Here is a 13,897-nt window from a genome sequence, read left to right on the forward strand (position 1 = left end):
GACAAACATGGACGGAGCCATTGCTGTGAATGCACAAGACATCATTTGATCCACAGTAATCACATAAAATAGACCGAAAATTTCACAAGAACCAATGCTGAAACTGGCAACTCTACGAGGTCATAAACTTTTTTTTTTTTTCTAATCCCTTCATTTGTCCAGAGAGTATCATCTAGACTTCCACAGACTGTAGATTGCTTATTAAGCAAAAGGGTATATATCAATAAAAAGCTTATGCTGCGCTCCGCATCTTAGTTTCATTAATAATGCCATAATCTGAACATTAGAATCTCAATCAAAATAAATGTTATTATCACTATAATTGTTGGCTTTAGCTGCTAGTGCACTTCAAATCAAGTGAAGCTCAGAATTGAGAATTCTGCACTACTTGCACATCCTAGATTTGTGATCTTGTCTGAACCACATATATTTCTCCATCTTTCACCACACCTTCTATGTCCTGGGCAGACCGATACAAGCCTTCAATGATATTTCCCACCTCCGCAATTTTTGAGAACAGCGAAAGTTGGAAGCTTTTATCAACCATCAGACGGTCACAAGAGTAATCCAATAAAACTTCCTGTTCCTCATCCATGGGTATGCTGCCATAAGACATTAAATTGATAAAATGGGAGAATTTGCAACCTGAGATATTTCTGCAAATCAAACATGCTTGGGATGCTTGTACGTATAGGATCCAGTCTCATGGCTTCACCTAGATAGATTCACTTGATGCAATTGTATTCATCAAAACAAAAGGCACAAAAATATAGAAAGTACAGTATATATCTATATACCTGTCATAAAGCCCAGCACCTGCATATCCTTCCAAATCCTCACCGTTGGAATCTGACCTAAATATGAGGGACTTCTTAATAAATAACCCTATTTGTTTGCTTGGAAAACCAACAACCTGCAAGTGAATATCACACTGAGGCCTGGTGAAATACTTTAAGTAGCCATATTCAGGAAAAACCGGAACTTTAAAAGTTCAAATTTTAGAGTTTAATGTTTCTCAAGTTGGCTCCACTTATATGTGAATTGCCTTAGCTCGCACATGCATTTATTTGGGTAAACATAAGGTGTCTTCCTACAAACCTGACTTACCTTAGGGGATTTTAGGTTAGACTTCTTGGTAATAAAGCTCATGGCTCGTCCAGGATAGGCACCCACCAAAGTTTCTCCCAGCCCCTTGACAACCTGTTCTTCCACAAATGGAAGGGAAGTGAGGACTACGTCCTTAACATGATTTTAAAACCCAAGTCAAGCTTACCTCTGTATAAATTTCTGAGGTGTCCCCTGATAAGGGATTTCTTGTATGGATAACAAAGGCATAGTCAGCACTTATTATTTCTTGAACCAAGACAGCCATGCAAAGGTGATCATGATTAAGACTAGCTTTTCTACAACTAATGTATGCCCTCTCATTCCACTTTGAAGCCCAAACCTGGAGCACACAGATAAGGAAACAATGCATCAAGGTAAGAAAATCAATACTTTTGGTTTATTAGCAATTTGTTGTGCACAAGAATGAACCTAGAGGAAATGTCATAAATGACATTATATTTGCATATAGGAAGGTATATTTTAAATTTTTATAAGAAAAGCATCATATTTTTATAAAAAAAGACATTTATTCTTACTCATCATCACCATCTAAGACTTATCCCAACTATATGGAGTCAGCTACATAAATCCTGTTTTGCCATTCTGCTCTGTTTAGTGCCATATCCATAAGACATTGTTCTTATTAATAATGATAATTTATAGGGTGTACATGCTGAGCTGGCCTGACAAGGAGCATCCTCTAGATGAGCTTGAACTACAATTTTCAGTCCATTGGTCTGGATAGGATATATTTTAAGGATAATTAATTTAACAAGACAGGCATGTGATGTTAGGGCAAATAGACCAAGCCAAGGCCTCAAAAGTAATAATTTATATCCAATCTATATCTAGCAATGTTCATGTTCTAATTAAACATTCTATGATATTTTTGTAAGTCAATAGATATCCTTTATATCTCTGAATATGTATCTTTAGTGGAATAACTTCTGTTCTTTTTGTAAACTTTTATATATTCTTTTTAATTATCAATATATTCTATACACACATCATTAAAATCACAAACAAAACTCAAACACTATAGATATGATAATCCATAAATATTACCAATTATTGTTATGTTTCAAAGTTTACCTTCTTTATTGCTTGCCAAGCTTGTCTCCATCTCTCCTCACCTTCATCACCAGGCCAAGGTATCCTTGAGTTTTTCATTTTGTTCTTAAGTTCATTGATCTACCAAACACCCAAAACTAAATAAGTGAATAAGAAGAATATTGGGAAACTAACTAGCAATTTTTTTTGGTCTTTTTTATTGGAACAGTTAAACTTTTATGGATTAAAATTAAAGAATGTGTTATTGGAAAAGATTCAAGTATTTAATAGGGAGAATAAAATATAACAATATGCTTAATTGAAGCAAATTGGTCCTAGTTAAACTCAGCAACCATCCATTTTAACAACTAGCAAGGTTGGAAGAAACATCTATGGCCTCAGAAGCATATCAGAACACTGAATACATGGAATAAGCTCTAAAAAAGAGCAATCCTTGATGAACTTTATGCTGGAAAATTTCCTTTGGAACAAGGTTCTGATAACACTAGCACACATGAAAAGCATCAATGCAGATTGGTTTTGAGATTTCATTTATTGCTTGCTTCTCTAATTTCTTTGGCACTGGACTTCTGAACTCCAATTGCTGTGTAACATTTGATTCACAAACATCCATGCAAGAAATTTCAATTCAGTCCCCTTCTTCCTCTTCACCCAGTGGGGCAGAAGAAATAAAAAGATCCCATGTGTGTAAGAAGTTGAATAGCCCTGTGATTTACCACCTTGGGTAGGGAAAGCACTCTAACCTAGATGCACCTAATATTCAGTTTGGGAAAAGTGCAAATACAAATATGTTAAGTGCAAAACCTTGTAAACAGTATTTCTAAACCTTGTATTTGCACTCTTCCCAAACTGAGCTTTAGACTCAAAACTTTCAGGTTTATCAAATCATGTATTTACACTTAACATTCGGTGAACACTTGAATTGTTGTCTCAGGCACGGAGGTAAGCAGAAGCATTTTCAGTTGTTAAATATTTACTTATAACAAGGAACATTATACCGTTTTTTTACTAATATGACAAGTTAGAGCTAGCTTTTGGTGAACTAGGATTGATATGCAGGATATTTTGCAGCTAGGAGTCTGAAGGCATATTATTTCAAAGATGTATTCAAAGTATGGGATACTGGAGAAAATGGGAAATCTAGGTCTAGGAGCTTCTGCAAGTCGTGATAAAACCATTTTTTTACTAAATAGAACAAATTAAAAACTTTTGAATATTTTTGGAGTTAAAAGAAGATATCTGGAAATTCAAGGGGCATTTTGATATCACAGAAGCAAAATATGGCCTTAGAGCAAACCAATGGGACTTTGTGAAGTTTGACAGCCTCATATCCAGTTTTATCAAAAGAATGAAGTACAGATTTGGCAATGGAGAGCAACTAAATTTCTGGAGGAGCTTATTGTTTGCTGATCAACCACACATGGAATCAGTTCCCATCCTTTTTCTAGTGGCAGACAATAGAGATCATATGGTGGGAGAATATCTTGACTATTCACAAGACATTGTCTGGGATCCCACCTTTTAGAAGAAATCTAAATAATTGGGAGCTTGACCTTGCGGAGGAGCTTCTCATGCTACTCTATAATATGCACCTCAATCTTTTTCAGACATAAGAACATGGCCATGGCGGCCCTGAAGGGGTCTTCACATCTAAATCTTTGTTTCAAAGGCTAAACAATGGGGATAGGGGTACCTTTCTAAGTAGCAAAAATTGGAACTCGGCAGCATTCTCAAAAGTTTCCTTTATGGTTTGAATAGCAGTTTAGGAAAAATGCCTTGTGGTGAACAAGTTAGAATGGGAGAGGTTTGGGCTCACCAATGTTTTCATCTAGGGAAGAAAGAAGAAGAGAGAAAAAGAGAAGGAAGTTTGGGAGCCAAAAATCTGGGCTGGTGGCATCCACTGTTCTATTTGTATCAAAGAGATTTAAAATAAGGAAAACTTACATCTATGCCCCTGGTGACACTCCAAAAAAAATAAAAGCTAAAAACATGCTGACAGCACCCTAGAATAACAGCAGAAAATAACCTAACAGCACAAGCAACTCTAACAACAACCATATGGTACATGTCTTACACACTCAGGCAGAGGAAAAACTAAACTGCATATTTATACATTACAAGTTGGCAATAGGGGTGTGGAGGCTTCTTCTGGAGGTCTTTCAAGTTCATTGGTGTTTCTCCAAGACCCTCAAACAAAAATTTGGGGCTGTCACTTAAAAAGTCGGGGCAAAACAGGAAAACTTGTAAAGAAACCATCTCTGCAGAAACTACATGGGTTTTGTGGAACGAGAGAACTCAAGATTGCGAGAGAACAAACCCAAATTGGAAACTGAGTTATTCAACAAGATTGTTGAGACACCCACATCAGTAGAAACTATAAAAAGCAAAATCATACATATTGATGAATAGATCCTAAGACTTTAAGGGGTGTTCTATACTCAAATTTTATTAATTATGTATGCCTTATTGTCACATAGTGGTTTTCTTCATTTTTAATAGGGAAAATTCCAAATTAGTACCCTGTACTTTGAGCCTAGTGCCACTTTGGTCCCCGAACTTTAAAATGCAACAATTCAGTACCTGAACTTTCAAAACGTGCCAATCCAGTACCTGCCGTTAACCAGCCGTTAAGTGGCATTTGAAAAGACACAAATGCCCTTTGAGTGTCATCTCATTTTCTTTATCAACCATCCAAACGTTGATAAGAAATGAACAGTCCCGAATCCTTGCATCTTCCATTCAAGAAAGTTGGGGTCACCAGAATGCCCATTGAGATGTGCCACTTAACGGCTGGTTAATGGCAGGTACTGGATTGGCACGTTTTGAAAGTTTGGGTACTGAATAGTTGCATTTTAAAGTTTGGGGACCAAAGTGGCACTAGGCCCAAAGTACAGGATACTAATAGGGAATTTTCCCTTTTTAATATATACGTTCAGTTGCTGCTGTTTCAGGTCTATTGTACAGATCCTCTTTGTACAAAGTACAAACTCTTTCCAAATTTCAATTACTTTTGCAACCTAGGTTTCTTAGAGACATAAGATGGATAAAGAATAAAAAAAAGATAAGAAAAAAGGATTTGTGCAGGTTGCTAATCCAAGCAACCCAAAAGTTCTCAATGCAACTGAAAATCCAAAGGAAATTAAAAGTGACACCTGAAATCCATAGCCCTCTTTTGGAATCGTGTAATGAATCTTACATAGATTTCTTTTGCTAGTACAAAACTATGATAGATTCTCATCATGATGCATTATGTGAGAATTTGTAACATAAAAAACGAGGACTGTAATACTCAATAACAAGACCCTAGACCACAACAAAAAGCATATATAAAATGACCATATAATAAATTATTATATAAGAGCCAATGATCTGATACAAAAAAGTTACCAATGGGGGAGGAGCTTTCAGTTGTAGGATAACTTCTCGTATAACTTGGAGTTTTGAAAGGTCACCACCTTGAACTAGCCTACTCAAGGAAGAGATCTTGTTTGCCACATCCTGTAAGATAACAGTTTGTCTTACATCAAACTTCAAATTCATTATAACAGAAGGTTGAGCACATAACTAATGCCAAGTCATTATTGATTTCAAAATAGAAATACCAACATGAAATGAATTTGATTCAATTTTAAAAATAGAAAAATGGACGGATCACATAAAAATGATCAGAGACAATCCTATGCAATGCGAATGACACTCGTTTCCTAATTTGGGAGCATTTCAGTTCATTCTATGGTTCCATATCCCAGAAAAAGTTCAGGAAAACATACAATTTTTTGAAGGACATATCACAAATGTTTCATTCTTAGAAATATCATAGACGGTCCACTTTTAGATGCATGCTACTAGGTCAAGCCATGCATTTTAGCATTACAAACAAGTTCATGAATGCCTAAACAATATAGGATGCTATAAAAAATGATGTAAAAAAAGCACATAAGAAAAGGAGCCAATAAAGATGTAAAGGCCCTTTATGGATGTCATCCTGATTAAGGAATGCCCTAAAAAATTATCAAAATAGAAGGAAATTAAAATAAAAAGATTTCATAAGTTCACACAGGAACCCAGATTACAATAGATCTTTATCATGTGATCCAAGTGCAGGGATCTGTTACTCCATTGCCCTTTAACTTATCTGGTATGGTACCACTTCTTTATGCTATTTCAGGTCCAATGGATTCTCCCTCATTCATTGGCTGAGTTATTATCTTCTTAGAACGTGCCTAGTCTCAAGAAAAGGAAAATTCCTAGAGAGCTGTATTCCTTTTGCCATCTGTTAGGTAGTTTGGAACGAGCTGAATCGTAGAATTTTTTAGGTTAAGTCTGCTCCAGTGAAGGTGATCATAAGCAAGGTGGAATGGACTCTAAAGAGATGGGCTAGAACTTCAAGGCTTTCTGTGGGAACTCTGGCTAGTCATTTCAGTGAACATTGGACTTCCCTTATTTCATATTTCATTATGTAGGAACTTTATGTTAATGTTCAGTTCATATATACAAGCACACTTTTTAGTACATGTTTGGGAGGCTTCTTGCCCTCTATATTTAATACAATCATTTTTACCACTTATCAAAAAAAAGAAAAAAAAACAGAGCCATAAGACAACTAAATTTGTTTTAACTCAAGTATGCAAAAGATGGTATACAAAATGAGTTCAATCACTTATCACTTTTGAAGCATAGATATGTTTCAGTGAAGGTCAACAAGGGGGTTGTTGCTGCAAAATACTAATCCAAGCAACCAGAAAGTTCTCAAAAGAGCCCAAAAGCGAAAGGCATACAATCTATGATTGGTACTTTCACATCCACATCCATAGTCCTTTAACCTCCTTTTCTAATACAAAGGCATAGCATTCACATCATCATAGCTGATTACAAAAATGAAAACTAATTTTTCACATACGAGGAGAAAGTCTGTAGGCTCATCTTATAAAAACAATGCTAATCATCCTCCAGTCACTTTGTCAAAATAAATTCTAAAAAGATTTTGTAACCAATGGAAGGGGAATTCTTTTCCTTTTTCCAAAAATAAATTTCTGGTCCAACTTAGCATTTCATAAAATTTAGGGTACTGGATCTCCCACTCTAATTCAATGAAGTTTTAATCAAAATTGACTCTAAGGGTACTAATACAACCAGAGTTGGAGAAGTCAAACATACCCTGTTTAAATCTTCGAATAATATATGCTCAAAAACTCCAAATGGTAAGGCAATAGACATTGGAATCTTTATCCAAGATGGTACTCTTCCTCTTAGAAATTGAATATTACGGGATTTAGCACCAACCTGTTCGATGAAAGTCAAGATCACAAGAACATCTTTCGTCACTTCATATAGTTGAGGTAGATATCTTCTTGCAGACTCATAATGCTCATGATAATTAAATATGCAGCAAAAATCACTTACCAAACCAATGTGTATATGAAAATCTAGTGATCAATTCATTGTCAAAAAGAAAAAAAATGAAAACAAAAATGTTGTTTTGGTTTCATACAAATTGCAATGAGAAGATAAAAACTTGAGCCCATCCCAATATTTGGATCCTAGTAGAACCACAATTTTCACACTATTATAGATTGACGTAAAACATATAATGTCACTTTAAGAAAGTCTAATATTTCTTGTGCAACAATGTATTTATAAGGAGGGGCATCTTCCTTCCATGCTGCAGGGCTTTTATTTTCATATGTATGAAAATAAAGAACATGGGTAGAAATAGTAAGAAATGATTTAAGCACTAATAATTTAACAGTGGATATGGCTTTAAATATAATGGATTGGCAAAACAGAATTCATGTAGCCAGCCCCATATAGTTGGGATAAGGCATTGATGATGATGATGATGATGTATGGAAATAAAAAACTAAGAATCCAGAGTTCTGAGAATCAAACAATTGACCATTAAACTAATGAAATAAAAAATACATAGTATCAACAAAATGTGTTAGCTATTGACATAAAATGTCACCCTTTCCATAAATCTATGCAGGAATGGACATATTCTCCAGTAGCATACCGTATCACTTGTGAACTCCTCAATCGAAATGGCATATTTACCACCAAAGTTCTTTTTCTTCAAGGTCAGTGCTTGAGGAAAGGTGGAAGTAGTAGGATCAAAAGATACAGCTGAACTGCTGATATCTCTGCAAATAGAGAACACACCACATCTCAAGCAGGGGAAAAAAGAAGAAAGAACTTCAGAGATATTCCTTCAGCACCATACCTGATTTCTAGGTTTGAGAACTTGATCCATATTGAGACTGCTTTTCCTTCCTTCAATTTGAGATCCTGAAGAATTCTCTGATCAAAGCATGTGGCAAAGCAAACCTGTAACATACTACCGTTATTGGGTGTCACACATTTCTTTAGTTAAGCATCTATAGATGGGTCTTCATTTAAAATCAAATAAAAACACTTCCAGGTTTTCTTAAGAGGTTAAATGTTCTATTTGAATTAATATGTATCAAACCAGTAACTGCAATTATGCATAATGTGCAAATAGTTTCCAGACCTTGCTATTTCTTGCTCGAATAGAAACATGAGATAGAACATCTGGCATATCATGTGTTAGAACAGCGACAACTCCATCTGGAATCTCTTCCCCGCCAGTAACTTTATTTGCAATAAGAACTGTTGGTTGCTTATAGACCTTATCCTGAACAGTCATCAACTCATTCACAGAAGTTACAAAACCGCACACATCCAGAGGGCTAATAACCTGCCAACTGCCAGATGTGAAATTTATCATTGTTTTGAAGCTTAAACATTATATTAAAATATCAATAGAGGCGGATATGCATGTGAGGTGAGGAAAGGTATCTTGGTAAAAACTGTGGACTTTCATCCTGTAGGTTCTTACGCAATTTGCATTAGAATTATCCTTTTATCTTATTTGAATATAATTCTCCCAAATTTCATATAAAAAAGGAATGCTATACATTGAACAGACCAAAGTCTTTACCAGCCTAGGTTTGCAATTTTCCGAAGAATGGGATGAAGACGGTTAATAAGCATAGAGAGGATTGTTGCTGATCCAGCCCTTATTACCTCCTCTGTGAAAATATCAATCTAATAATAGATGAAAAAGGTGAGCAGATTGTAATCTAATACAACAGATTTCTAAAATACATGGAACAATTTTGAATAACAGATTAGCGAATTTCAGTATCCGAAATAGTTCCTTAAGTTGAACAACATACCGTCCATTTCTGCACACCAAGAAGTTGACCAAGATATTGTGCACTTGACTGGATCATCCTTTGGTAATGCTGAGACTTATCAGTGAGCACCAACTGGAGACGATCAAGAACAGCCTTTGTTTGTAATGCCCATTGCTCGCCATTAGGATCATATAATTTGCGGATATGGCACCAGTCCTTCAGTAGAAGCATTACAACAAAAAAAGGACAGTGAAATGCAAGAAAACTTTTAAAATTAGTTTATCCAAACCAGAAAATCTGGTAGTGTACAAGACAATAGGAATTGCAGTACCGGAACTAAATTAACATATGGTTTACAGTATTTGTCTCCATCACAACAACAAATCACAAAATAACTAAAAGGAAAAATGAGCTACATCTTTGATCAAAGCAAATTAACAAAATAAGTTCAAGTTAGTTTGGTAAAAAGTGCACATCCAAGCTAAATCTTTAATTGTGGCATTTAACATTAAGTGGATGGAAAAGTTTTCAGCTATGTACTAACTCAAGCTTTAGGTTCAAATGAAAGGACAATTAACAAAAAGTAATTGAAAATTTTATTACTTGGGAAGAATGGCTAACAGGGAAACAATGAAGTTGCAACACATTTGATCAAATTGCAGATAGAATTATATAAAGACTCCCATTCAGACCCTTATTTGGGTAATCTAGTTGGCAGTGATAGGTTGCAGCTGAGAATCAGATTATAAATGCTAAGTTCTATTCCTTCTATCTACTAGCAGTAACATATCACTTGTGGCATATTTTACCAATGTGAAAACTCCTTCAGTAAGATATGTTCTCGGCCATTCTCTTGGTAACGCAACTGCCAACAGTTCACTTTGAGATCCATTTAAAATTATGCTTCATGTAATAAAATATTCTAAGCATGGCAGGCTGCAAATTATCTTTATTATTGTAAATGTTATTTAAGATGAGGTTCTTTATCGCTAGATGATGTATGGAACCCCCTCCCTAAACTGGTTAATGCTCAATTTGCATTTTTTTAAATAGTAGCTCAATTTGCAGTTATGGCATACAATTGGTCCTAGTGCACCTAGGTCTGGTTTCACTAATATGGTAAAGCGATAAGTTAGAGGTAGACATGCACCTTGGCAGAAAATTGTACATTATATTTAGTCAAAATCAATGAGAGTGTATCTATATTACTATAAAAAATGGGAAACGACCTTGAGTTTTTCTGGACTCTGTTTTTGATTGAAATACCCCCCATTTCTAAATTTGGCCTATCTCTATTGTGAGGGAAAAAAACATAATTTGAGCTACTACTTTCCAGTTCATCATACTCTCTCATTAACTTAGATATTCAAGGTACTATTTCACATTCTCTCTCATTTAACTCTTATATTTAAGGCATTTTGTTTCTCACCATTAAATTCCACTAGTTAATTTTGTATGCCATAATTTTAATGGTAAAAATCTGTTGAAAGCTTTTATTTTCCTAAGTATAGTACCGCAAGAGTACTATTGTACTTTTACCCTTTTATTATTTTAGTTGCTGCCACCCTAGTATATATAACAAAGAGCTGGCGCCGCCAACATGCTTTTTGACTCTCAATCTTTTCTCCTCTCTTCTTTCTCTTCTCTCTCTCCTCTTCTTTTCTCTTCCATCACTGCACTGATAACATGGTATCAGAGCAGGACTATCAGATCTGAAAGGAGAAGTCGAGTGAATAGTTTTCTTCGCACCAGATTTCCAGATCTGCTGCCCTCATCTATTGTTTGGCTGATTGAAGATCTCACGCACTGAAGTAACTTTTCTCCCTCTGCTCCTTTTTTCTGGTCGTGTGCCAGGGCAGAACCTGTACTAGGTCTGCTGATTGGATGGAGGTGATCCACACCTCTTTCTTTCCTTTTTTGTGGGGTCGGCTGATCCCTGTAAAACTGTAGGTCATGAGGACCTTTTGTGTGCTGCAACAGCAGTTTTTATGGTGAACTGGAGGTCAGAAAGTGACCTGTACTTGCTGTAACAGATTGTGTGCTGCAACAGCAGCTTCTATGGTGAACTGAAGGTCAGAAAGTGACCTGTACTTGCTGTAACAGCCTTCTTGTTGATGCGTAGGTCAAGAGATGACATGTATGCACTTTGGCAACACTTGTGTTAACTCTGTAGGTCAAAGGATGACCCATTAGTGCTGTAACAGCACCTGTGTTTTACAGAAAAGAGGTGTGTTTCCGAAGAAAAAAGGGGTTTTTCCTTTCTCTCTCAGTGTTAGGATTTTTTTAAGGCTATGTACCCCCTTTAACAGTGTTTTGTTGAATTTGAAATCATGAGTGGTGAAGATTCTACTACATCCAGTGTTTCCACAATGTCGAATGGAATGAGTGGGGGTGTGGACCTGTCCTTTCCCATGGCTGTTATTCCTCTCGAAGGTTAAAATTATTTGGAATGGTTAAGAGGGGTCAAGCTGTACATTACTGCAAGGGGAAAGATAGGTTATATAAATGGGAAAATCAAAGAACCCAATTCTGGGAGTGCTGAATATGACAGATGGAACCAGGAGAACAGCATGATTATGTCCTGGCTTTAGTATCTATGCAAACCCAAATAAAAATGAACTTGATGTGGGCTGAAACGGCAAATGAAATCTGGGAACAGGCAAAATCAACCTATTCTGAGCTGCATCACTATGCAAAGATTTATTAGTTATAGGCAGAATCATCCACTTGTAAACAAGGGGAGGGTGTCTTTCTGTGTACTACTCAGACTTGACCTATGTCTGGAAGGAGTTAGATCATTATCAGAGTGTGGATTGGAAGTGTGATGAAGATGCAAAACTATACAAGAAACTTGTATCTCAGCAGAGTGTTTGCTTTTCTACATGGCTTGAATCCGGCATATGAATCCATCAGAGTTCAGATCCTATGTAGCAAGGATCTTCCCTCTGTCCAAGAAGTTTATGCTCTTGTACAATCAGAAGAAAGTAGAAGGAATTTAATGAACAGTTCTGGAGGGGATACAGTTGGGTTGGCAGCAAAAGTGTGATTACAGGTGGTGGGAACACCTCTAAGAGGGGATTCTTAAAAAAGGGCGGATGACAAAGACAAACTATGGTGTACTCATTGCCAGAAACCCCGAAACACCTGAGATACATGCTGGGATCTCCATGGGAAGCCAAAATGGGCTCAAGATTTGAATAAGAAGCAAGGTTCATATCTGAATAAAAAGTCAGGACAGCAAAATACAAGAAAGAACACTGTGGCAAACATGGTCTCTCAGGCAAATCATCCCTCCACTACTACTGTGACACTGCCTCACGTCTCTGGATCTAATCCAAGGGAAGATATTATTAATTCCTTCCGTGACCATTTAGAGCTCAATGGTAGAACAATTCGTCAGATGTATGCTCCTCCCTTAATGTCATTTGCGTCTACATCAGGCAACTCTGCCACAACCTTCCATGTTGCATCCCATCCCCCTGACACTCCTTGGATCATTGATTCTGGAGCATCTAAACACATGATTGGTACGTCCTCTTACTTTCAAACCTATCACCTCCTTTCTAGAAGAGACGAGGTGATACTAGCTGATGGATCATACACTACCATAGCGGGTCAATGAACCATTTCTCTTCCTTTTGGCCTTACACTCTCTAATGTTTTACATGTCCCAAAATTTCCCATTAATTTGTTCTCTGTTTGTAGTATTACTAATTCCTTAAACTGCTTAGTTACCTTTTTCCCTTCTTACTGTGTGATCCAAGATCTGGCCTTGGGGAAGACGATTGGTAGAGGATGTATGGTGAATGGACTTTACATGCTAGAGAATAAGGCTGATCTTCAAATCATAGTCTAAGAGTCAGTCCTGTAAGAGTCAAGTCTATTTATGGCATTGTTGTCTTGGTCATGTGGTGTTTCCAGAATTGTTTAAGTCAATGTCAGTTTTAGATTTTTCTTGTCAAACTTATCAATTGAGTAAGTAGTGTAGAACTCATTTTTCTTCAAAGTATAATAAATCTGAGTTTCCTTTTCACATTGTTCATTCTAATGTGTGGGGCCCTGTTACTTTACCATCTGAGAGTGGCTACAAATATTTTATTATCATTATTGATGATTATTCTAGATATACATGGGTATATCCCATGCAGACAAGGGATGAACAAAAAATTATCCAAGATTTTCAGCGGATGATCTTCACCCAATTACAAACTGAAATCCAAATTTTTTAATCAGATAATGACAAAGAGTATTTTCATAGTGATCTCACGGAATTTTTTTCTTCACGTGGTTCACTTCACCGTATCTCTTGTACTCGAACACCACAACAAAATGGTGTTGTTGAAAGAAAGAACCGACACCTCCTTGAAGTGGTCCGGGGTTTACTAATTCATATGAATGTCCCAAAATGATTTTGACTTTAGGCTGTCCTTTGTGCTACCTATCTCATCAATCGTATGCCCTCTCATTGGTTGGAGTGCAAAGCCCCACATCAACTTCTTTTTCCTAAGACTCCCCTTCTTTCCATTCCTCCTCGTGTGCTTGGTTGTCGTTGTTTTGTCCAA

General features: G+C 36.4%; 1 protein-coding gene across 1 annotated transcript in view; it reads right to left on the reverse strand.

Annotated features, from left to right (window-relative positions):
• Positions 1–218: 218 nt before the first annotated feature.
• Positions 219–13,897, reverse strand: part of LOC148850714 (phosphoglucan, water dikinase) — a 65,966-nt gene continuing 52,287 nt past the window's right edge. Inside the window, exons 22-33 of the mRNA XM_088943997.1 lie at positions 9,375–9,551; positions 9,137–9,243; positions 8,687–8,900; positions 8,399–8,502; positions 8,192–8,318; positions 7,336–7,461; positions 5,566–5,676; positions 2,200–2,298; positions 1,274–1,447; positions 1,108–1,200; positions 798–913; positions 219–602 (exon numbers count right to left, since the gene is read on the reverse strand). Coding sequence (XP_088800123.1) covers positions 398–602; positions 798–913; positions 1,108–1,200; positions 1,274–1,447; positions 2,200–2,298; positions 5,566–5,676; positions 7,336–7,461; positions 8,192–8,318; positions 8,399–8,502; positions 8,687–8,900; positions 9,137–9,243; positions 9,375–9,551 — 1,653 coding nt within the window. The 3' untranslated portion in view covers positions 219–397. The remainder of the gene's footprint in view (positions 603–797; positions 914–1,107; positions 1,201–1,273; positions 1,448–2,199; positions 2,299–5,565; positions 5,677–7,335; positions 7,462–8,191; positions 8,319–8,398; positions 8,503–8,686; positions 8,901–9,136; positions 9,244–9,374; positions 9,552–13,897) is intronic.

Source organism: Nelumbo lutea, chromosome 5, assembly GCF_056320005.1.
Source record: "Nelumbo lutea isolate HS-2025 chromosome 5, American lotus-T2T, whole genome shotgun sequence".
NCBI classification, from domain to species: Eukaryota; Viridiplantae; Streptophyta; class Magnoliopsida; order Proteales; family Nelumbonaceae; genus Nelumbo; species Nelumbo lutea.